The 26,486-nt window shown below is 43.4% G+C and overlaps 1 protein-coding gene across 4 annotated transcripts in view; it reads right to left on the reverse strand.

Annotated features, from left to right (window-relative positions):
• Positions 1-24,137: 24,137 nt before the first annotated feature.
• Positions 24,138-26,486, reverse strand: part of LOC309330893 (carbonic anhydrase 15-like) — a 41,946-nt gene continuing 39,597 nt past the window's right edge. For all 4 annotated transcript variants that reach the window (XM_081842831.1, XM_081842832.1, XM_081842833.1 and 1 more), the window contains one exon: positions 24,138-25,959. In XM_081842831.1, the coding sequence (XP_081698957.1) occupies positions 25,747-25,959 (213 nt within the window). In that variant the 3' untranslated portion in view covers positions 24,138-25,746. The remainder of the gene's footprint in view (positions 25,960-26,486) is intronic.

Here is a 26,486-nt window from a genome sequence, read left to right on the forward strand (position 1 = left end):
AGCTGGTGGGGAGAATGGTCCACGGGAAAGGAGATGATCGAGTATCACCAGCCAGCAGCAATGCGGGGTTGGATGAGCATTGCCCAGCCTGTGGACTGCATAGTTACCCAACCACCCGTGCCTGCTCCTGTACCAACGGACTTCCTGCAGAGATAGAAAAAGTGTTGCAGAAGGAGCTGGCAGAACTGAAGGGAGAGGTAACAGCCAGCATCGAGTCCCTGAAGAAGGAGGTCGTGGAAGAGCTGAGCAGCCTCCGTGAGACCGTCCAGGCCTATAATGACCATCACTTCCTCCAGGTTTCAGACCTGAGCCCCCTTGAGGAGCTCGATGAGCGGTTCCTTGACCAGCTCAACGGGAGCCACCACAGGATTGCCCTGGCTTCCAAGCTGGGGAGTGCAAAGGTTTCAACAGAAGAGAAATTCAAATCCTGGTCGGTGCCGACACTCCATCCTCTGCCCATCTCCAGCAGGAACCAGGCGATGCTCCGAGCCGTGAACACCATCACAGCTCAGAACGGCTTTGTCTCAAGCTTGTCCAGATCGAATTCAGACCCTGTGGAGCCTGGGCAGCCTAATATCACTATCTTGCCACCTGCAAACCCCAAAGCAGCCCCCAAGAAGCACCCCACAAAGATGATGGCACCTCCAGCTTCCAGGACCTACAGCAGCAAAGTAGCCTCCAGGACAGTGGCACCTCATCCACCATGTGGAGGCAGCGAAAACAGACCTCACTGACCAGCCCAAGGCTTCCCCCCTCAGCATCAACCCTGGCTGGTTTTGCCTGCAGTAAAAAATATTTCCTCAGGGTTTTGTTGACTTGTTTTCTCCTTCCCATGTCGCCACCTTTGCCTCAGAGGTCTAGGGCCACAGTGACCCCAAACATTTAAAGGATTTTGATACCACTTGTGGCTTCCCCCAAAGAATTCTGGGAGCTGTAGTTTGTTTGGGGCACTCAGAGTTGATAGGAGACGTCTTTCCCCTCGCAGAGCTACACTTCCCAGAGTGGTGTAGCAATCAGTCTTTCTTCCCAAGGAACTCTGGACGTTGTAGCTCTGGGAAGGTAATGGAAGTCTCCTAACCATTCTGACTGTTTAAAGCAGTAGCCTAGTGCTCTAAATGCTTGGTGTGAGTGTGGCCAGAGAGTCTAGTTCAGCTGCATACCAAATTGATGGTATTAGGGGAAGGGTGTTATGCAATTCTCAGAGTAGTGAGCAGTGCCAGATTTATGTATAAGCTAAACAAGCTATAACTTAGGGTCCCACTCTCTTAGGGACCCCCCAAAAATTATGAGTCTTTGTAAATTGTGTTTCTAAAGGAACTTTTGTTATTACCAAATGCCAGTGTGTTTGCATTATTAAGTTTGTTATAAAAAATAATAATTTTAAGTTAGAGCTTATTTCACAATTAATATACTTCTTCTTAATTGTATTTCACTATTAATATACTTCTCCCTAAAATATCACTGGTTGGCTCATTTCTATATATAGGGTGCCTACATTCTGCATAGACTTAGCATTCTGCATTGACTTTTCAACAATTACTTTGATAAAACTTTGATAAAATACATATTTTGCTGTGTGCAGATGGCTTTAGATACCTATTGGGTCCATAAATTACCTTATGGCATATATTCAACACAAAAAACAGCGTCAATTTGTTGTTGACAAAGGACAGCTGGACATATAAAGGGCCCCATTACCTTCAGTAGCTTAGGGCCTCGTCAAACCTAAATCTGGACCTGGTAGTGGGGAAATTGCAGCCCTCCAGATGCTGCTGGACTCCAACTCCCATCAGCCCCAGCCAGCTGGGCCAATGACCAGGGATGATGGTAGCTAGAGTCCACATAGGACTGGCCTAATATGGCGCCCCCCCATCTCACCCCATTCCCATGTATGGAAGCTAACTTTGCCAGCGATTGATTCCTTCTTCAATTATAGAAAGGGGGGCATCTTTCATTACTTTAGGGGGTGCAGGACTTGCCATGTGGCCGTCACAACTCTCCCCTTCATCAGAAGGGGATGACTAGGGTGGACCAGGAAGAAAAGCCATGGGGTTGTTGTTGTTACTGCTGCCCCCTAATATCAGCCACCTGAGGCAGTGGCCTTGCCTCATGGTAGGGCCAGCTCCAAGTCCAGCATCACGTAGAGGGACTCCAGTTCCTTTTCTGTGGAGCAGCTGTGAGAAAACGTCTCCGGCCACTGCTTCCTTCACAGCTCAAGGCTTTTAAGCTGCAGCTTTTCTCTGCCAAGTGCTTGATCTTCCTGCTGAATATTCTCGCGGCGAGCCCTGCTATCAGTTCCAGCCCTGCGAGCTTTAAAGTGACCAGCGCTTAAAGGGAAATGAAAGGTAATCTTGTGACAAGTGGATAGCATGCTAGACGCTCAACAGCCAGGGGGAGATGCACCCACACAAAAGCGGGCTTGCAGGATAAACTTGCAGGCAACGGCGTGGCAAGAGGGGGAGCCCACAGTTATCTTCGGGGGTGGGGGGGTTGCTGAAAGGTGAGGACTCCTAGATGCTGGTGGGTGAAGGTGTGTTTGCTTTTGTATCACAGGTGCAAAAAAAAATGTTTTGAAACATGCAAGGTCTGAAAGCTGCTTTTGTTACAAGGCTAATGTTTGCTGCCCGTGAAACGTCAATGTGCAGAGCTGCATCCAAGACTAGTACAGTGGTACCTCGGGTTAAGTACTTAATTCATTCCAGAGGTCCGTACTTAACCTGAAAATGTTCTTAACCTGAAGCACCACTTCAGCTAATGGGGCCTCCTGCTGCTGCGGTGCCGACGGAGCACGATTTCTGTTCTCATCCTGAAGCAAAGTTCTTAACCCGAGGTAATATTACTGGGTTAGCGGGGTCTGTAACCTGAAGCGTATGTAACCTGAAGCGTATGTAACCCGGGGTACCACTGTAGTCTCATTAGAAGACTAATAGACCTCATTAATTTAGGTACATTCAGTTGATCTCCTCTAAGTAGAACTCAGTCTAGTGGAGGCTGAGCCATTAAGGGTAAGGTCCCACCAGTTGCCATCTGCCCATCTGCTTGCCTTATCATGTCATATCAAAGAGTTGAAAGGGACCCTAATGATCACTGTTTAACAAACCTCTTATTAATGTATAGTTTGTTTGCTTTTTTGAAATAATTTTTATTTGATCTTACAAATACAAAATTAAAGGTAAAGGTAAAGGGACCCCTGACAGTTAAGTCCAGTCGCGAACAACTCTGGGGTTGCAGCGCTCATCTCGCTTTACAGGCCAAGGGAGCCGGCGTTTGTCCGCAGACAGTTTTTCCAGGTCTTGTGGGCAGCATGACTAAGCCGCTTCTGGCACAACCAGAGAAGCGCACGGAAACGCTGTTTGTCTTCCCACCGGAGCGCTACCTATTTATCTATTTGCACTGGTGTGCTTTCAAACTGCTAGGTTGGCAGGAGCTGGGACGGAGCAACAGGAGCTCACCCCGTTACGAGGATTTGCACCGCCGACCTTTTGATTGGCAAGCCAAAGGCTCAGTGGTTTAGACCACAGCGCCACCCGCGCCTCCAATACAAAATTACAACAACACAATCACACATCAACAGTTTAAAAATTCCTCCGAATCTCTGGACTTCCCACCTTCCCCTCCATGTGTCCTATTGTTAAACCTTTTCTACTGCATCTTTTTCAATAGTCTGTGTTTTATATAACTCCACTATCTCCATAGTACTTGCTACATTACAAGTGTTATTGCAATCCTGCTACTGATTTCATCTGCTTACAGTGGTCTCCAAGATAAATTATAAAACTTCCCCATTCTTTGTTGAAGTTTTGGTCTTCTTGGTTCCTGAGCTTTCCGATCAATTTTGCCATCCTTTTAATGTATAGTTTATTAGTATTTTTAAAAAGTTACCCAACAATACGAAAAACATAAAGAAAAAACAGGAACATAGCTGCAAAGTGTGTCGATTCATAATACCGATAAGAAAATCGAACATCTGCAGTCAAAGCCAGAACAAGAGAGAGAGAGAGAGAGAGAGAGAGAGAGAGAGAGAGGGGGGGGGGCTGCAGGGGTTGAGGAGGGAAGGGAAGGGATAGGCTCCAGCAAAAACCACATGGCACACAGATCACCCAAACAGCTCTCAGTAAAAGTCCCAGATCTTGAAGTACTTAGTGAGCTTTTTTGAAAGCAGCACATTCATTTCCAGTCTTTTTCACATGGGTCCAGTCCAGGGGTAGGCAACCTAAGGCCCATGGGCCACAAGTGGCCCAGAGGGGTCGTTTAACCGGCCCACAAACCACCCCCGAACCGAGACTCCTGCTCGGCGAGTCCCCGCGTACTGCGCTAAGCCAGTGCAGCACAGCACAGGGAGTCGCTTCCACAACACCAGAAATCACGTCTGTACAGATGCCAGAAATCCTGGGCATGCACGCTCACGCGTGGGTGCAATCCGGCCCACAGAGGGATCTCCGCTGGAGTGAACCAGCCCAGGCGAGGTAAACCTTGCCAACCAGTCCTTCAGCCAATCTACTTATCCATTAATATGCACAACCAGGGGGCAGAAGGCAACCTCTTTCAAAACATTCACATTTTGTTTTGTTTTTTTTAAAAAAAATAATATTTATTAAGAGTTTAAAGATTACAAAAAGAAAGAAAAAGAATTAAACAAATCAATATAATACAATACAAAAACAAAAACACTACGTAGAACATTGAATTAACAAAACAAAACAAAAACAATTAAAAACACTTCCAATATTTTCAATCTTAGCTTTCATTCACTTGTTTCATTGACTTCCTCATGCCTCCCTTTTTGTATTCCACTTCAATTAACTGTTTCAGCAAAACATTCACATTTTGTTCCATGAAGGAACACTGAATTGTTGTGTTTGGATGTAGCCAGAGATGGATTTGTGCTCCGTTGATCCCAAGGGATGCAACACTGAAATTTATTGTTAAAGAGGACACTGCATCAGAGCAGCTGGTCTTGGGGACAGGTGGCTGATCAGAGAATTCAGAGGGAGTGTGGAGGAAAATAGGGGACTCTTGTCATTGTCACTATTTACCTCCTCTGTTGGAGGCAGTATGCCTTTGAATGCTAGCTGCTGGGAATCACAACTGGGGAGAGCTCTGTTGCAATCAGATTCTGCTTGCATCTAGTCAGCCACTGTGAGAACCGAATGCTGGACTAGATGGACTAGTGGCCTGATCTGGCAGGCTTGTCTTCGTTTCTTATATTCCAGCAGGTAGGTAGGGTTAGGACCACAGCCATCACCATCAAATTCTGTTGGCCCATTCGAGAGAGTTTTTTCCTTTTCTATCGCAGAATTTTGGCCCCATCATTTCTTCTTAAAAAAAAAAAAAATTCAACACAACATACATACAAACATACAACACAACAACAAGATTCCAAGGAATCTCTTGGAGTTCCCTCCTCCCCTTTGTGGATCCTATTGTTAATCATTTCCTCCTGCATCTTTTTGTAATAATCCAAGTCTTTTACCTCTCCATTGTATCCAAAATTCACCATTAAACTACATGTGATATTCCAATCCTTCTTATTATTATTTGGCGATCACTCGTAGTCGAGTAAGGTTGTCTTCCATAAACACGGTTTAAACAATGAGTCTGTAAGTAACTGTGGAGGCCAATTCTGGATCCACACGTCCTTCCACAGTGGGGACATTGGTTTCTGGGCGGGACTTGATCATGGTGTGGATTTGCCAAGCATACCTTCTTCCTAGCATGTTTCTCCCTTGTGTCCTGAGTTCGAGTGTCGGTTTTAACTGTTTACAATGGTCTTTAAGATAAGTTATAAATTTTCTCCATTCCTTATTAAAATTTTGGTCTTCCTGATTTCTGATTCTTACGGTCATTTTAGCCATTTCAGCATAATCCATCAACTTGATCTGCCATTCTTTTCTGGTAGGGACTTTATCTTCTTTCCATCTCTGGGTATCGTTCTCCCCCCCCCCTCCGTTATTCGCAATGCTTAGGCTGCAAGTGCTGTTGGCTCACAGCAACACGAGATGAAGAGATCAGCAAACATGGGTAAGCCCTCAGGTTTGCAGAAGTACAAAAAAATATCAGGAAGACAAACCCTTAGAGGAAAATTAATAAACATTGCCATGAAGACTGCATGTGCTCAAGTGCATTTGGAGAATGCCCACTGTCCACTGGGAAGTGAAAAATGAAAATTGGGTGGAAAGGAACTGGGTACCACAAAAACGAGCATGGAGAGTTGGCGTACTGAAATTCAGCACTCTGCTCTGCAGCATTTTGTGGCAGGTCCTGGATATCACATATGAGATTGTCGTTCTGTTGGCAGATCATTTTTTATTTTGCACATGTCAGCAAGAACAACAGAGGATCCACATGGGGTTTTCTTTCTCATCTTATGTTCTTATGCCTTACATTCTTATGAATGCCTTCACCTTTTCTGTGATATTTTGGTTAGCCTAATAAAGGTATTGCCTTGATACAGATTTTGGAATTTATGTTTGTTTGTTTTCTTTATCCAAAAGAATGCCTGTTGGGCAGCAAATGTGGAGATGAAATCTCTCTCTCTCATCTCTCTCTCTTTTTAAAAAAACTTTTATTGATAAATGCAGTACTTACAAACACAAACCAGAACACTAAACAAACTTACTATCCATAGATACATACACCTTTCAACTTAGATTACAAAAAAGAAAATAAACATCCAAACTAAACATACAGACATAAATTTTGACTTCCCTCCACCTATATGTGCCTCCCTTTGTTTCTTTTTTTCTTTTCGCTGCGTTATCAATATTATTTTTGACTATCTCATCTTACACCCATTTCTTGTTAATTTTTTACTCTATAAGTTTCATTCATTGCATATTGATATATTAATACCAGAACAATGCTTTTTGATGTATTCCTTCATGCAAGTCCACTCTTCTATCAGTTTTTGGTCTGATTGACTTCTTACCACTGCTGTAAGTCTTGCTGATTCTATATATACACAAAATCTTATTTGCCATTCTCTTATGGAGGGAGTTTTTTTCCCCCTTCCAATTTTTTGCTATAATCATTCTGGCCGCAGCGGCTGCATATAAGAAAACTTTTTTCCTAGAGGCAGGAATGCCAGTCGATATAATTCCCATCTCTCATCTCTCACCTCTCTCTCTCTCTCTCTCTCTCTTAATACTACAACCTTGTGGTAATCTGATGCACCTGAATTGTGTGAAATTTGACTATGGAACAGACGAGAGAAAGTATGCCACACTGGAAGCAGTTGAACAATGGGGCTATGGGAAACACCACCTTGGCTTTCTCCATTGGAAGCCATAAAGGTAAAGGGTAAAGGGACCCCTGACCATTAGGTCCAGTCGTGGCCGACTCTGGGGTTGCGGCGCTCATCTTGCTTTATTGGCCAAGGGAGCCGGCGTACAGCTTCCGGGTCATGTGGCCAGCATGACTAAGCCGCTTCTGGCAAACCAGAGCAGCGCATGGAAATGCCGATTACCTTCCCGCTGGAGTGGTACCTATTTATCTACTTGCACTTTGAGGTGCTCTCGAACTGCTAGGTTGGCAGGAGCGGGGACCGAGCAACAGGAGCTCACCCTGTCACGGGGATTCGAACCGCCCACCTTCTGATCGGCAAGTCCTAGGCTCTGTGGTTTAAAGCAGTAATGAAAAAGTATATGTTGGAAAGTTGGGCAATTTATAGAAATTTATTAAGAGAAGAGCGAGGAGAGTTTAAACTGAAAGAATCTGAGAACTTATCAGGAATGTTAACAACAGGGATACAATATTATCACTTAAATGAAGTATTAAAGAAAGAGAGGAAACAAGGGTTTGGGGAACAAATATCACATTTGGAGAGAGACCTGTTAGAATGCAATGTTAAAGTTCTGTCTAAAATGTACAATATACTATTGGAATGGGAAACAAAGGATGAACAAGTAAAATCCTCAATGATACATTGGGCAATAGACATTGGTCATAATATACAGTTGGAAGCATGGGAACAATTGTGGAATATGGATAAAAAATTGACAGCATATTATGGTTTAAGAAAAAAAATATATGAAAATGATATAGACCCAGCTAGCATGGTCAATGGAGAATGATGGGAGTTGTAGTCCAGCAATATTTGAACTGTTCCATGTCAGCTACCTCCAATCTCCACCCCCCCCAACTCCCCCCAAAAAATTTTTTGGGCTTTTCTTGGATTTTTAAAGCTTTTTAACAAATATATAAAAACATCCTACATGCAGCCTGATTCGTATGCCAACCCTACTCCAGTCTGAAGGACACTTACGGATTGAGGACTGAAGAGAAATGTTATTCAGTTTGCATTTAAAGGCAAACTAACCTATTTTGCAGCTTCTGAAACAACATGCAAACTGAAAAACAGACATCCTTCAAAATACACCATCATCTGAATTTTTGTAATGCAGTTCTGCAGACAATTAATTTGTGCAAAAAAATGCATAACTGTATTTGGCACACAGATACATATGTCAGTGTACAAACAAATGTACACCGTATTAGGAAAACTGCTCTGCAAAGAATGTGAATATCAGACAAAATTACGTAGAAAAAGGTGGCTACTAAGAGAAAATCCCTCCCAAAAAAATGGCAGATTTCCCTGAGAATTTTTTGTTTAAACAGTGCAAGCTGGTGTGGAGAACTTAATTTAAGGATTGGTAGGACCGAACATTCTTTATGTATGCAACAACGGCAGCAAGGATACTCATCGCAAAAAACTGGAAAACTCAAGATCTACCCACACTGGAAGAGTGGCAGATGCAACTGATGGACTATATGCAACTGGCCGAGATGACAGGCAGAATCCGTAACCTGGGAGAAGAGAAGATGGAGGAAGACTGGGAGAAATTCAAGAAGTATCTACAAAAACATTGTAATTTGGTTGAATGCTAAGAAGGATGCTAGATTATAAAAAACTGGCCACCACTAAATTAGATTTGAAATTTGATGATAAGTGAGACTAAAGAAAATAAAAAATTTTTTGGAAGAAGTGCTAGATTATATTTGAATGAGTGGACATGAGATTGTAAACAAGTTGATAATTTGTTTGGAAAAAACTTTTAACGATGTAAATGGGAGCGGGAGACGTGAGGAAGTCCAAAGAAGTGATGAAATTATGTCTGTGATAGAAGTAAGACTGTGTATTATTTGTGCATTTATATTTAAAAACTTTAATAAATATTTATAAAAAAAAAAAATAATTTAAGGATTGGTAAAATGAGAAACTGGGAGAAACTGAAACTAACCCCAGGCACACGCATAATTGGAGTTTTGATAACTTACTGGTACAACAAGGAACATTCAAACAATGGGTGCTGTGATATATGGATAATGCATAAACCAGCCTTCTTAATTTCAGTGTGAGATCTGGGGAGGGGAAAAAACACTGATCTGTGAGTGGCCAGCATCTGATGCAAGATAAAGGAAGATGCATTTTCATTCGTCAATGGGCACTGAAGCTCTGGGAACAACTGTTTAGTCCATTTCTGTAACCCTATCATAGAGCACGTTATTGTGTCACTGTCAATATGTTTCTGTTACATCAATTAGGAGTGTTTGAGAGCTGCTGGGTGAGTAATAGATCAGCAGGGAATTTCTGGCACTCTTGACAGAACACACCATGCAGACCTAATAAATCAGGGAGGTTGTCTGTTAGCAAGCATAAGTGCTTTCTGTAGATTCAAACTAACAATGATGGCCGGTATCGGCCCTTAAGGGTTTTGGATTATGAACAAATACATCAGCCCCTACACAGACACTTTGGAAATCCATAGCCTATTACATGTCCAGCCCAAATTATTATCAGAGGTTTGGGCCTCGCCTTGCAACAGTTTCCCCCTTGCTATCAGCAAACCTTTCTCCTCCCACTTCTGAAATACATTTAAGGGATCTTCACAACAAGTGGGTCATCTGTGTACAGGAAAACTTTGAGCAGTATATTGAGTTGTTCACATGTAACGTCCAGTGAGTGCATAGTCTCTGCATAAATTTAGCTGACCTGAATAAATAAGCTTGTGTGTAGAGAGAGAGAGGGGGAACCGGGTGGCGCTGTGGGTTAAACCACAGAGCCTAGGACTTGCTGATCAGAAGGTCGGCGGTTCGAATCCCCGCGATGGGGTGAGCTCCTGTTGCTGGGTCCCTGCTCCTGCCAACGTAGCAGTTCGAAAGCACACCAGAGCAAGTAGATAAATAGGTACCGCTCCGGCAGGAAGGTAAACGGCGTTTCCGTGTGCTGCTCTGGTTCGCCAGAAGCGGCTTAGTCATGCTGGCCACATGACCTGGAAGCTGTACGCCAGCTCCCTCGGCCAATAAAGCGAGATGAGCACCACAACCCCAGAGTCGGTCATGACTGGACCCTAATCGTCAGGGGTCCCTTTACCTAGGGAGAGAGATACAGCTTGGACCTGTGTTCAGTGTAATCCATAATCAAGTCTTGTGTTACCCACACGAAGGAGGAGGGAACCAGCGGTAAAGAAGGCTCACTGAAAACAGAAGATGCTTCATTGTGTTTCCCATGTCTCTTGATTAGGGTTGGGGTTGGACCAGAAGTGGGGACCAATGACAAGGAGTCCTCACTGAGGTCAGGAGAAACCTTGCTATTAAGGTCTGTAGGGAAGCATCTTTATTTTCTGCCAGGATACATGGGAATTACGGTAAGTGTTTTCTATGTCTCCCGATTGAGGATGGGGGGAGAAAGTTGATTTAGTTCATGTTTGTGTTGTTAATTATGTCACGGCCTAGGACCCTTGTACCTACGAGACCACCTCTCCCGGTATGCCCCACGGAGGACCTTAAATAGCAACACCCTAGAGGTCCTGGGCTCTAAGGAAGTTAGATTAGCCTCAACCAGAGCCAGGGCCTTTTCAACACTGGCTCTGGACTGGTGGAACGCTCTGTCTCATGAGACCAGGGCCCTGCAGGATCTGATTTCTTTCTGCAGGGCCTGTAAGATAGAGTTGTTCCGCCTTGCCTTTGGCTTAGAGTCAATTTGATTCCCTCCCCCTCTTTCCCCTTCTGTGAAGAGGCTGCAACTTAATGTTTTAATGTTGTATTTTAATCTTGTTTTTTAAGTTGTATTTTAATCAACTTGTTTTTATTATTGGTTGTTAGCCACCCTGAGCCCGGTCTTGGCTGGGGAGGCCGGGGTATAAATAAATAAATTATTGTTATTGTTATTGTTATTGTTATTGTTATTGTTATTGTTACCATTACGTTATTCCACCCCATTCATTTTAATGCAAAGAAAACTCTATGCAAATTGACAGGGGGAAACATAATCAACTATGTCTCATTTGCAGACTAAAAACAATTGGATTGATTTCGCTTCTGGACATGGGACAAATAAGCGAGCATCCTCAATTTCCACCCCTGTAAACACTTCTTTTGGAATTCTCCTTTGAATGTGCAAATATATAGAGCACGAACTGCTCAGAGAGCTCCTTAACATTGACAAAATAGTGTGCTCTTGACCTTCAGTGTGATGTAGTGGTTCAGAGCGGTAGACTCGTAATCTGGGGAACCGGGTTTGCTTCCCCGCTCCTCCACATGCAGCTGCTGGGTGACCTTGGGCCAGTTACACTTCTCTGAAGTCTCTCAGCCCCACTCACCTCACAGAGTGTTTGTTGTGGGGGAGGAAGGGAAAGGAGATGGTTAGCTGCTTTGAGACTCCTTTGGGTAGTGATAAAGCGGGATATCAAATCCAAACTCTTCTTCAAATTTTCCTTCCTGAAAGAATCAAAGACTTCATCAGTTGGTTAAGATCTGACGCATTGGAACAAAACATCCCCTCCAGTCGTCAGAGAAGACACAGTTATCTCCTGCTGCTTATTTTTCTGTACAGTCAATCTCGTAATGATGCCACTTCAATCATTTCGCCGGGAAGCTGCTGGGATCGACAGAGTGACAGACGTTCGTTCGATGTCTTCGAGTGTAATTGAGCTGTTGTGTTCCCGCAATGAAGGGCGTGCTTGGGATCGTTGTGAACCGTGCTGATTGTTAAACTGGCAATTTACAAACTCTGACACAAATAAACACAGTCAACCCTGTCTCCCTCACACCCCACAGATCATCTTGCCCCTTTCCAAGCCCACACTTTGCTGATGCCTCATCAGAACCAACTATTCTGTGAAACAGCATGCCTTTCAAGATCTAACAGGTAAAAAAGGTAAAGGTCAAGGACCCCTGGGTGGTTAAGTCCAGTCAAAAGTGACTATGGGGTTGCGGCACTCATCTCGCTTTCAGGCCAAGGAAGCTGGCATTTGTCCGCAGACAGCTTTCTGGGTCATGTGGCCAGCATGCCTAAACAGCTTCTAGTGCAACAGGACACTGTGACGGAAACCAGAGCTCACAGAAACACTGTTTACCTTCCCGCTGCAGTGGTACCTATTTATCTACTTGCACTGGCATGCTTTCGAACTGCTAGGTTGGCAGGAGCTGGAACAGGAGCTCACCCCATTGCAGGAATTCAAACCGTCAACCTTCCAATCGGCAAGCCCAGGAGGCTCAGTGGTTTAGACCACAGTGCCACCCACATCCCTAAGATCTAACAGGTGAGCCCTACCTGCACATCCCAGAAACAGCTGAAGATATTTTTGCTCCAACGGGCTGTCCCAGGTGCATGAATGGGTCTTTACCACCAGTGTCCGCTTGTTTCACAATTCCCAAAGTTCCATAGGTAGAGGATTAATTGTTCAACCACTCTGGGTCTTTGTTCAGGGAATAGCGGTTCCTCACCAACTCTTGGATCCCTGAACAAACCAGAGTTCCCAGATTTCTTTGGAGGAAGCTATGACTATTTAAAGTGGTATGAAACTGCTTTAAACATATAGTGCAGATGGGGCATGTGTCCTGCTCTGGTGGTTGGGATCTGCCTATCCTTAAGTTGCCTTGCCACCTTATGGTTAATTCAAGGCAAATTTATATATAAGGTTATCAAAAGCAGTTTAAAGCACAAAAGCAGGAAACCCTAATTATAATTCCTCATTTAAATAGCAGAAGTGTACATATTTTTAGCAGAAGGGACCCTTTGTTAAGGGTGATGAGAGTTGTTAGGAGACCCCCTTATTCTCTTCAGAGAGGTACAATTCCCAAAATCCCCTGGGAAGAGGGGTTGATTGTTAAACTTCAGAATGGTTAAATAAGTAATCCCTATTATTTTCCCAGGCCCAATCTCACCCACTCTTGGTATGCTGCTGAAATTAGAAACAAGGCTAATAGGCCAAAGATTTTGTTAAAAATCAAAACAACCACACACAGCAAAAGTCTAATTTGCGAGAAGCATGTAGGTGTTTTGTTTTTCTTTTATGCTTGTCGAGATCCAGCTGGCTTCTTCTCAAAGGTAATTTTGGAGCAGGAGAACTTTCTTTGTCGGTGCTAAATTTAAACCTGCAATTAGGGAGAACAAAAGGGGGGAATTTCAGTGTCTCCTTAACAGGTTTGCTATTTGCAGAAGAGCTCAATTTCCTTGGGTTTCTGCTTTCCTGACAAATGATGGGAGGGGGGGTTGGAGGTTTGCCTGTTCTGTCTGCTTTTCTCAATGGGATTTTCCTCCTCAGAGCTCCTTTGAAATTTAAATTGGTGGGAATGGCAGAGTCGTGCTAAAAGCCCCAGGAGAGGAGTGAAGCAAAATCTATGCAGCAGTCCTAGGAAAAGTAAATAATGCAAACTTCTAGTGGTGCAAATTGGAAAGGAAAGTGGATTGTTACCGATGGGATTCACAGCAAAATGTTGCAACGCATAGTGGTGCTGCTCCATTTCCCAGAGACCCTTTCAGACCCTTCCAGTGTCTCTATTTTCGAGGGGCAGTCCTGGCTTTACAGAAGCCGTCCCAGTTTCTGATTTGATCCTGGAATGGTCCGCTTTTCCTTAGGATGCCCCTGTTTTCATTGGAGAAATGTTGGACGGTATGGACCCCTGAGCCAAAGAGATAACTAACTATGCAATGTTCAGAAGACCTCTGAAGGCAGCCCTGTATAGGGAAGATTTTTTTAATGTTTTATGTTTTATTATGTTATTATTATTATTATTATTATTATTATTATTATTAGTTATAAGAATTTTAAGGTCATATATTAAAAAAATTAAATGTTCATAACTGTATATATAAACCACATGTCTGAAACCCCATAGATTAGGTCCTGAACAAATTGACCTCAAATATTTCTCTGCAAGGTCAAAGTGGGAAACCTCCCCATTGTCTCTTTCCTCACAAATCCTGTCCCCACAAATCCTGTCTAAAGGGCACATTCAAGATATGAACAGGGTGTGAGCCTGTGACCTGTGACCTAGATTCAGGAATTAAGTAATTATAATAACAAAAGAGTGGCCCAAACCCAGCTAATGCAATCAGCTAATGCCAGACAGGAGATAAACATCGCACTCAGATTTCTGTTGTAGACCGCCTTTTCTGTGATGTCGGTATGATGCATCTGAGGGGTGGTCTTGGGCTACACCCCTTCTGTGATGTAGGTATGATGTTTCTGGGGATGGTCTTGGACTCCAGGGCAGGCTATTTAAAATGTCTATATAAGGGCTTGCACCCATGGCTCTGGGTCCTCCTCTTTCCTTGCGTGTGATTGTGAGCACCCTGTTGCAACAGTTAATAAAGATCAGGCTTACTAACTGCTTTGCTTCTCAATATTCGCTGGTTGGTCTCTGTTATTTTCTCCTACCGATAGAGAACCTACAAAAGGACTCTATATGGGCTCTTGGGTACCCTATCAGGAAAAAGGAGCAGTGTTTTTTACTTATATCATATTATTATTACTATTTGATAGGACGACATTCCATAGCCACTGAACATGCTCAGTCTTCATTTGACTGCGCTCTCTCGCTCTCTCTCTCTCTCTCTCTCTCTCTCTCCTGCTTGGTACTTTCATATTTATCTGTTTGTTAGATTTCTACCGCACCTTTCCTCCAAGGAGCACAAGGTGTTGGCATACATGCAATAAAAATGACCCCTTCAGAGGCCCTAAAGAGTGTGGGGATAGGGATGAAGGATCCGGCCCTTTTGCTCGCTCCCATCCTCATTTTGCTTCCCTGCTCCGATTACCAGCTCTAAGGGAAAGACTTGATCGATCCTCTTCCCTGTAACTCCCCATTCTAACCTGGGGCAAGTTATGGAGTGGAACGGGGGTGACAAGCTAACGTGGCAGCTCCATCTATTTGTCACAGCTCTGCTCGCATCGTATTTCAGTCGCTCTCAGCCTATAATTAGTTCCTTCTAAAGGACCATCCATTGATCATTGCTTGGCTTGACAGAGCAGAACCTCCTCCAGGCAGGAGCAGAATAAGGAAGTAGGAACATAGGACACTGCCAGATACCAAGTCCAAACAGCTCAGGGTTGTCGACACAGACTTGCAGTGGCTCTCCAATAATTCAGACGGGGTCCCCTCTGTTGTAAACAAAAAATTGCCCTTTTCCCTTATGGGGTATCCAAGAGCCCACATAGAGTCCTTAAGTGGGTTCCCTATTGGTAGGAGAGAATAACAGAGGCCAACCAGAGAATATTGAGAAGCAAAGCAGCTTGATCTTTATTGAACTGTTGCAACAGGGTGCTCCCCTCACCCGCAGGAGAGAGGAGGAACCCAGAAAAATGGCGTGCAAGGCCTTATAAAGACTTTTGAAATTCCCACCCTGTAGATCAAGACCACCCCCAGAAACATCATACCTACATCACAGAAAAGGCGGTCTAAAACAGAAATTTGAATGTTGTTTTTCTCCTGTCGTTGTTTATCTCCTGTCTGGCAGGTTACTTGATTGGATTTCCTGGGGAGCCTGGCCAGTCTTTTGTAATGATAAATACTTAGTTCCTGGGTCAGGTCACAGGCTCACACCCTATTAAAACACAGACATACCCTTAAGACAGGATTTGTGAAGGAAAAGACAATGGGGAGGCTTTTCCATTTTCCTTTGACCTTGCAGAGAAAACATTTGGTCAGTTTGGGACAGTTTGGGAATCAAAATGGTTCCAGGTCGGTCTTCTTGTGCTGATCTATGTATGTGCTTGGTTGGTACACTTATGAACATTTAACATATATCTAAGACCATAAAATTCCTATCACATCTCCCAGCCCTGCCTAGAGATGCTGGGGATTGAATCTGGGACCTTTTGCATCTAAAACCAACTCTCTACCACTGTCAAGGACTGGGCAGAGAAGAAGACAGTTCAGAATTACAGCAGGAGTTTGAGGGAGGTCACAGCTCAGAAGCAGATGAGGGGAAGAGCTGAGAAATAATGGGAGAGGAGGAAGAAGATGCACCGGAGGGGGGGGACAGCTGACAGACACAGTGTCTTTAGAAAGCATTCCAGACTCCGCCCGCCCGCCCACCCCATCCCCCAGAACCCGGCAAGCATTGAAAGTAGGAGAGCAGAATCTCCATGGGATGGGGGTAGGCCAAAGTTTTGAAAACGGTATAGGTGCAATATATTCAGAGCAAAAAGCTAAATTAATTGTGAATGGTGTTGTTATGGATGAAATCTCAATAGAAAAAGGGACACGACAGGGTTGCCCAATATCCCCTCTATTATTCATATCGGTCCTGGAGGTGTTGTTGAATATGATTAGAAGGGATCAGCTGGTTGAAGGAATACACCTCGGAGCTAAACAATATAAGTTAAGAGCATTTGCAGACGACCTAGTTTTGACATTACAACAGCCAGAAGTCAGTACAAAGAGAGTTTTAGAATTAATTGAAATATTTGGTCAAGTGGCTGGTTTTAAACTAAATAAGCAAAAGACAAAGGTACTGGAAAAAAATCTAACGATGGGGGAAAAAGATAGCTTTCAAAGGGAAACTGGTTTGGAGATAACAAAAAAGGTGAAATATCTGGGGGTGAATTTAACATCCAAAAATATGAACCTGTTTAAAGACAATTATGAGAAATGTTGGTTAGAAGTGAAGAAAGATCTTGACACATGGTCTAGATTGAGATTATCCTTGTTAGGCCGAATTGCTGTTATTAAGATGAATGTATTGCCGAGATTGTTGTTTCTGTTCCAGACATTGCAAATTATAGACAAGATGGATTGTTTCAAGAAGTGGCAGAAAGATATATCTAAATTTGTCTGGCAGGGCAAAAAACCCAGAATAAAATTTAAGATTTTAACTGATGCAAAAGAAAGGGGGGGTTTTGCGCTGCCGGACTTAAGACTTTATTATGAAGCAGCAGCTTTTTGCTGGTTGAAGCAATGGCTACTTCTTGAAGACACAGATATTTTAGACTTGGAAGGGTATGATAACAATTTTGGCTGGCATGCATATCTATGGTATGACAAGGCAAAGATATACAAAGGTTTTAAAAATCATATTGTCAGGAAAGCTTTGTATAATGTTTGGAATCGATATAAGGATTTGTTGGAAAATAAAACACCCAGATGGTTGTCACCAATGGAAGCTAGAGCGGTAAAAAAACTTAACATGGACTCTAATTGGCCAAAATACAGTGAAATTATAGAATATGATGGTGAAAAAGTTAAATTACAGAGCTTCGAGAAATTAAAATCCAAAGTTCGAGACTGGTTACATTACTATCAGATAAATGAAACTTTTAAGCAGGACAAGAAACTAGGATTTCAGAAAGAGAGGTCGAAATTGGAAACAGAACTGTTAGAGACCAATACTAAGAATTTGTCTAAAATGTATAACTTGTTGCTGAAATGGAATACACAGGATGAAACAGTTAAATCAGCAATGATTAAATGGGCACAAGACCTAGGTCATGATATTATGTTTGCAGACTGGGAACAGTTATGGACCACAGGACTTAAATTTACGGCATGTAGTGCCTTGAAAGAAAACATAATGAAAATGATCTATAGATGGTACATGACTCCAGTCAAGCTTGCAAAGATATATCATTTGCCCAGTAACAAATGCTGGAAATGTAATGAATGTGAAGGAACTTTTTATCATCTTTGGTGGACCTGCCCAAAGGTTAAAGCCTACTGGGAAATGATCTATAATGAAATCAAGAAAGTCCTTAAGTGGACATTTGTAAAAAAACCGGAGGCTTTTCTCTTGGGCATGGTCGGCCAATTGGTACCAAAAAAAGATAAGATCTTTTTTATGTATGCAACTACAGCAGCAAGAATACTCCTAGCAAAGTATTGGAAGATGCAAGAACTACCTACTCTGGAAGAATGGCAGACGAAGGTGACTGAATTTATGGGACTGGCAGAGATGACCGGCAGAATCCGTGATCAGAGGAAGGAGACGGTGGAAGAGGACTGGAAAAAATTTAAATCATATCTTAAGAACTGTTGCAAAATTTCGGACTGATAAAATGTCAAGGGTTAAGAATTAGAGAATTATAGTTGGAAATATTTAAGTTAAGAAAATCATGAAGGAAATCAAATTTTGAAAAGGAATGAAGGATTGCTAAAAATTTTGGACACAGGGGTGCAGGGAAGGGGAGGCATGGGGAAGTCATGTATTATTTGTTTGTTTGTTTAATTTTGTGTTTTCTGTTTTATGAAAATTAATAAAAATTATTTAAAAAAAAAAAAGAAAGTAGGAGAGCAGAGAGCTGAAATAAAAAAATTAAGGTCTTCCCAATTTTCTTCCACCAGATCCCCTCCCCGGTTTCGGCCCCTAGCGATAGTTCCATCAATCTCAGAAAACCAACCCGGAGATCTTCCGGGTTAGCGCCATCAGCAATGGCGGCGTTCCTCTGACTGAGAGGAACCCGCTCCGTGGAATTCGGGTCGTGCCACCGCAGCGAAGGCGGAGACCCTTTAGAAATCCCAGGCGGATGAAGCCTGGGAACCTGGGATTCGGCTGACACCAGGAGCACCCCCCTACCCACAGGGAAACCCCTTTTCGGGGGTTCCGAAGTGACGTGGGGTGAGCGGCGTGGTGTTTTGAATCGACCGCTATTTTTACGGAGTGAAGCTGCGTAGCCGTTGCCGGAGAGCGCTGACTTTTTCTTGTGGACAATTGGATTTCAAACAACAACCCGTGAGTAGAATGGAAATTGGATTTTTAAAGTATTTTCAAATTGGCACCGATCGGGGAAGGTCTAGACAGGAAGTCCGCCTCCCCTTTCTGTAAATAAACTGAAGCAAAGAACCTGTTAACTAAGGTCGTGGAGAGTCTTATGTAAAGGATTTAAATTCCACTGATTGAAACTACCATCAATATTCTTTTTGGAAGCAGGGGAGCCTGCAGGAGAAGGTTAAAATTCGGGAATTGAAGCGCCATTTCCCTAAACCTGGGAGTGGTCTGTGAGAGCCCGCTGATGGTGAATAGATAAATTTGACAGCTGTCAAGTTAGCTGTCAAGATACAAAAGAAGGACTTTGTTTCTACTGTCTGTTTTTGTTACAATTTTACGTTTAAAAAGAAGGAAGGAACTGTTACAATTTAACGTATGGGACCTTTGGGTCTGTGCTGGAAGGAGTAATATAATAATAATAATAATAATAATAATTTATTATTTGTACCCCGCCCATCTGGCTGGGTTTCTTCAGCCACTCTGGGCGGCTTCCAACAAAGATGAAAAATACACTAAAATGTCACAAATTAAAAACTTCCCTGAACAGGGCTGCCTTCAGATGTCTTCTGAATGTCAGGTAGTTGTTTATCGCTTTGACATCTGATGGGAGGGCATTCCACAGGGCGGGCGCCACTACCGAGAAGGCCCTCTGCCTGGTTCCCTGTAACTTGGCCTCTCGCAGTGAGGGAACCGCCAGAAGGCCCTCGGAGCTGGACCTCAGTGTCCGGGCAGAACGTGAAAAGGAACTTGAATCCCTCTAGAGGGAGCTTTGGGATATTGTCGTAAGGAAGCAGCTGGGAAATTGCTTTTAAAGATAAAAGCCTTGAGAAACTAGTTTTTGACCTTGGACTGTTTAAGGATGGCGGTCGGGAAAGAAATCGAGTGTGAACTGAACAGGACTTTTTATCTCTTGGGAAAACTGCAAGACCAGATAAATGTTATGGCTACTAATGTTGTAATTTTGGGAACAAAAGTGGGTATTAGTAAAGAAGTTGACAAGAACTCAGCACAGGAACCTCTTCCAACTGAACAAATTGGAAAATTTGAGAAGGAGAACCATGTTGTGATTAAAGTGATGAAAGGGGGAGCCGTAACCCTACAGAGGCAAATGGTGGACTACAATTTGAGACCTTATATGATGGCAACTGGGAGAAGCAAATTTTTGGAGATGGAAGCCTGGATTGGTCTGGAAAATGAAAGATGGAAAGATCACCCTATGTGGAGATCAAATGACCTTTGGGATACAAATCTGAGCCAGGTGGAGGTTGGAGCTTTGGGGGCCTTTGGATTTGAAAGGAGTGTGAAACAAGAATTGGAATATCCTATAGGCCCTATTTTTAACTATGGAAGTTTGGCAGGAAGGAATATGGTTACTGTTGGGTTGGAGCTTCCCCGAGATCTGGTTTTCAACACTAAAGATTATCAAAAAGACCGGCAGAGGGGACATGAAAGAGACTTAAGAGCCTCGGACTTAAGATCTCCGGGTTGATGGTTTTCTGAGATTGATGGAACTATCGCTAGGGGCCAAAACCGGGGAAGGGATCTGGTGGAAGAAAATTGGGAATTTAAAGTGTATATAATATAATTTGTTTTTGTTTTTTTTGTTTTGTTGTTTTTAATGAGAGATGGGAAAATCGTGGAATGGAATCTTTTTTGACCCTAGGGGGAACGTCTTAAGAACAAGTACAGATATATAAGTTTTAATGAGAAATAAGATTAAATAAAGTAAAAGTGGATGGTTATTGGATGAAAGAAAGAATGGAAAATTATAGTATATTAAGATAAGATATAAGGATAAAAATAAGATGAAGGACTTGTTGAAATATCTATATGAATTAGAATACAAAGAGGGGAATTATAGTATGTTAAGATAAATTATTAGGTTAAAAACAAAGCTGGAAGGATTTGCTGGGTGCAAATATCTAATTGAATTAGAATACAAAAATGGGAGGCATGAGGAAGTCAAGGAAATAAGTGAATGTAAGCAAGTGAGTTAAAGGTCTGACTTGTTTTTTACTTCTTTTTTCTGTTTTTTGATGATGTTTTTTCTTTTTTATATGTACTGGGTTTTTTTCTTTTTTTCTTCGATTGTTTTATTTTTATTTTTTCTCTGTAACCTTTAAAATCTTAATAAAAATTCATTTAAAAAAAAATTAAGGTCTTATGTACTGTATATAATAAAGGTTCATAAATGTACCAAGGAAACACGTACATAAATATATAAACCACATGTCTGAAGCTGCACAAGAGAACAGCCATGAAGCCATTTTGACTCCCAAACTGACCAGGTGTTTTCTCTGCAAAGTCAAATGTATTTTCCTTCACAAATCCTGTCTTAAAGGTATGTCTGTGTATGAATAGGGTGAGCCTGTGACTTGGCTCAGGAACTAAGTGTTTATCATTACAAAAGACTGGCCAGGCTCCCCGGGGTATCAATCCAGTAAGCATTAACAGGTAACTTGCCAGACAGGAGGTAAACAACCCACTCAGATTTCTGCTTTAGCCGCCCTTTCTGTGATGTAGGTATGATGTTTCTGGGGGTGGTCCTGGACTCCAGGGCAGGCAATTTAAAATGTATATATAAGGGCGGGCACACCTGGGTTCTGGGTTCCTCCTCCCTCCTGCGTGTGTTGAGTGGGGACCCTGTTGCAACAGTTCAATAAAGATCAGGCTTACCAGCTGCTTTGCTTCTCAATATTCTCTGGTTGGCCTCTATTCTTATCTCCGACTGATGGAGAACCTACAAAGGACTCTATAAGGGCTCTCGTGTCCCCCATAAGGGAATAAGGGCAGATTTTTGTTTATTACAGAGCTCAGAGGCAGAGGGCACATCTTAGCACCCATGGTGATGACACATGAAGGGAGAGAGGGAGGAGGTGGAGACTCACTCGAAGCAACACCATTACTCCCATTTCTAAGCCTCTCTCTGTGAATATTGAATAAAAAGCAACTGGTAAGAACTTTCCTTGTCTTCTCCAGTCCTGGCAACCTACTGTGAGGGTTGGATCCTCTGACGCCTGACAACCACTGAGCTGAGTCTCGTGGGTGGGTGCAAATGTGCAGATACCAATACATGACTGAGACAGGTCTCCTGATCTTGAAGGTTTTACCAGGTGAGCTACTGTCCTGGGACAGGGATAGAAGTTCTTCTCTGGCCGCCCACACGCCCACCCTCCCTGGGCTCACAGCATACTGGCCGTCCTGATGAAATAGGACTTGCAGCTTGAGGCTGGCGCTAGCGCAAAACACAGTGGCTCAGCTGCTCCCTAGGGCATATGTCCTCAAGACACCGCAGTCTCCACTGACCTTCCCTCCACATAGCTGTCAGCCTTCCCTTTTTTGCGGGAAATTCACTTATTCCAGCGCCGTTTCCCGCTGCTTCCCGCTGTTATCCCAGATTGTTAGATATCCCGCAGACTTTTCTCGGGACAGGTGAGGCTGCTGGTCCCATATTTTCAAGGCTCCTGATCCCTTATTTTTAAATCTGAAAGTTGACAGCTATGCCCCTCCAAGGAAACCGTTATAAGAATATTAAGGTTTCAAATATAGAATAAATATTCATAAATGCACACATGTCTAAATATATGAACCATGTGTCTGAAATAGTACGGGAGAGCAATCCTGGAGCCATTTTGACTCTCCCAATGACCTCAAACATTCCTCTGTAGTAGGGAGGAAAATGGGGAAAACCTTCCCATTGTCTTTTCGCTTGCAAATCCTTTCTTAAGGGTGTATTTGTGTATGGATAGAGTGAGCCTGTGACCTGGATTCAGGAACTAAAGTATTATTATTTTTTTCCTGGTTTCTCTTCAGATTGTATAAATCTTTCGCCTTTTAATAAAGTATTATTAACCATTACAAAAGAATGGCTGGCCAGGCTGCCCAGGTAATACAGTCAGGGACCATTATCAGGTAGCCTGGCAAACAGGATTTCTGCTGTAGACCGCCTCCTTCTGTGATGGATGGATGTATGATGTTTTGGGGGTGGTCTGGGGCTACAAGGTGAGCAGTTTCAAAAGTCTATATAAGGGCTTGCGCACCATTGTTCAGGGCTCTCCTCCCTCCTGCGTGTGGTGAGTGGGGACCCTGTTGCAACAGTTCCTTGAATAAAGATCAGGCTTACTAGCTGCTTTGCGTTTTTAGCTTACTCTGGTTGGCCTCTGTTATTTCTCCTACCGATAGGGAACCCACTTAAGGACTCTATATGGGCTCTGGAATACCCCACAAGGGAAAAGGAGCAGTTTTTTTTTTTCTTATAACAAAACTGAAACCTGGGAAATCACCCCAGCACCATGGCATCTTTCGCTCCTTGGAGATTGTGGTGGGTACAACACTGTGTTCTTAATTGTTTGTTGCCTTATTGTTCATGTGTGTGCATTTCATGGCTTGCACACTTACAATGGAAGTGTGAATGTATCTAACAAGGACTTCTTCCACAAACTCAACAGGAAGGGGCTGCCCGAGACAGATAGCGAAGCAGATATTTAATATTTTGGATGGGGAATGAATGGGACAGAGGCCTCCCATCATGGAAAAACTAAGAACTCTGGATTTATTTATTATAATTTCAGTTTACATTGTTTCAGCTTTTGTTTCACATTGTGCGTTATGTTCCCTCTTCCCCAAAGCAGATCACGACATCTGGCAAAGTTGAAAGTTTGGCACAATTCTATTCCCAAGGCTGCCCCCAACTTGGTGAGTCAATTGTGGGGCTATGCTATCCATTTCAATGCAACTATACACAACTTGTAGATTGAGGTGTGTGTCTTATAGGCTAGGCCAGCCTTTCCCCTTTGGGTTACTGGATGCTGCTAGATTAAACCCCCATCATCTTATAAGAATGGCGCTTCCCAGCTAGGGATGATGGGAGTTCTAGTCCAGCAACATCTGAGAATCCAAATCTAGACTAGATTTCTTTTCCAAGACTAACAACAGACAGGGGGAAATTAGGTGCAAGTGATGCTATTTCTGTACGGGAGGGAAGTGTGCTGGATTTAAATATCAAGGATGCTTATTTTTTGTTGCTTAGGCACTTGGCCGCCATCTTGGAAAATGGCCACCAATATTGCCGTTTTTGGTTTCTGCAAGTGGTCTATCAAACCTATCATGTTTTCTTTCCCCATCTTAAATATTTTGAATATTTTGAATATTTTGAATATCTTGAATATTTTGCAGCTACCTTCGCAAGGATTACAGGACATTAGCTGGCAGCAAGGCAGACCTGGCAAAATGTCTAGCAACTCGGGTAATGGCAAAGGCACCAAATGACAAGGACACTGTGGCAGCTGGAGCTTTTGCTGAAGTGAGATCATCTAAAAACAAGTTGGCTGCAGCATCGTAACGGTGGGGCTCCACACAGGGAATAGCTGACCTAGTCCAGTTCTGTCCTCGAAGCAATTCAAGGGCAGGACTAAAGTTTCATTAGAGGTTTTTGAACCCTAAAAGAGCACCTTGCTATATACATAAGTTGCCTCTATATATTCAACCTAGTACTATTGATATGCGTGAAGCACCATATGCTTTCTGGAGGGTAGATCAGAAAATTTTGATAATTGTGTAGGCCACAACTTTTGTGATAAAGCCACTTCCGCCCTGCAAAAGAGGTGGTGTTGCGGGCTTCACGCCCCTACCATGCGCACAGCGCCTGGCGCTCAGCTTCCGCACGATTGGGGAATCCCCGACCGCGTCACCCCCTGGACAGCCAATCGGCTGGCTCTGGGGGCGTGGCCTGACCTATTTAAAGGGGGCACGGCCGGGGATCTCCCTCTGTTGCTTCCTCCAGCTGCTCCTGTTTCCCACCCTCCCGCCCTTTGAGGTTTTCGTTCCTTGACCTTGCTATGGACCTCGGTTGGTCACCATTGAGGAGCCTGGTAGGAATTTTTTTCACTTGGCAAATTGGCACCAGCCACTTGGGTTTTCGCCTACCTCACAGCAAATCGTCACAACTTTCTTGGTATTGGCAGTTAGGCATTGGTATTGGTATTGTTTTGTAGATGGAAGAGGGGAGGAAGCGCCATCACCTGCCCCGCATATTGAAGGGTAGTCCGTTAAAGGATTCTGGGGGGCGTGGCCCTGTCCGAAGCCTATGGAGGTGAGGGGCTAAGGAACGCCCCCAAGCAGTGACCCCAGGGGAGTTCCTAGTTGATGTGCATCAGCAGGACACCCCCTACTGGTGGTTAACCCTTCCCGGACTTCAAGTGAACAGGCTGAAGCCAGATATAGTCGGTTAGGACCAATGCCTAAGCCAATATCGCTCATCACCTATAACCAATAAAGTTGTGGCCTTAATTAGCCCATTAACCTTAATATTTGTGTCATGTGTCTTTATTTCCACTGGGGGGGGGGAACTCGCCACGCAACATAAACAGGCCACCTTTGCAGGAAAATGCAGAAAGATTAACAAGGCTGCCTTCAGGCATCAGAAAATTTGGCACCCTACATTTTTTCATTCAGCACACTTTTTTTTTTTTTTTGCTAAGTAACACCAGTTTGCCACTAATTCCTCAGCAATGCCGACAGGATTTCTGGAGGCCTTCTCGGGATTTTGAGCCAGTCTGTTAACAGGATGAAAGCACCTTTCCCCAAAAAATAAGCAAAATACAATCGTCAGATGTTGCGTTCTTTTCTCGTTGCCAGTTTTGCTCCAACTCATTCAATGTTCAGATCAGCGGCTAGAAAAGGATCACAGTGAAGATGCATGGATATGAAGATGCCACGAAGCCATCACCCATCGTAATTATTGAACTCGATAGAGACACCTAGGAGGGGCCAGAAAGCTGGCCAAGCAAAACAGCCAAAAGCAGAGGGAAGAGATGATTGACAGCCAGTGGGGAGCCACGGCTAACGGTGGCGTCTCTGGAAGCGTAGACTTTGCGACCATGAAGAGGCTGCGGTGGGCGGAAGTTGTTGGTCATTTTCAGGGAAGTCGTTCCAGCGCTTTTGTAGTAAAGAGTGTTGACAAATGCATTCAGCTAAATAGAGGAATGAGAGAATGGTTTAGCAGTTACTAGGGGCTAGGTGCTGGCATGTACAGTAGTACCTCTGGTTACATACGCTGCAGGTTACATGCACTTTCAGGTTACATACGCTTCAGGTTACATACTCCACTAACCCAGAAATAGTGCTTCAGGTTAAGAACTTTGCTTTAGGATAAGAACAGAAATTGTGCTCCGGTGGTACAGCGGCAGCAGGAGGCCCCATTAGCTAAAGTGGTGCTTCAGGTTAAGAACAGTTTCAGGTTAAGAACGGACCTCTGGAAAGAATTAAGTACTTAACCCGAGGTACCACTGTATTCATTTAGAAAGATTTATAAACCGTTTGTCATATGACGCTGAAAGTGGAAAGTGTCAGTTTGCATTTCTTAGTGCAGAAAGCGTTGATCTGATGTGTAGAGTACCTGAGGTACTATTTCCTATTCTAATTACTATAATTCAAGAGGGTTCTGGAGGCTTCTCTGTGTGAAAGAAACAAGCAGAAGAATCGTGATGTATTGGGTTAT

Source organism: Podarcis erhardii (genome assembly GCF_964252035.2).
Source record: "Podarcis erhardii genome assembly, chromosome: 15".
NCBI classification, from domain to species: domain Eukaryota; kingdom Metazoa; phylum Chordata; class Lepidosauria; order Squamata; family Lacertidae; genus Podarcis; species Podarcis erhardii.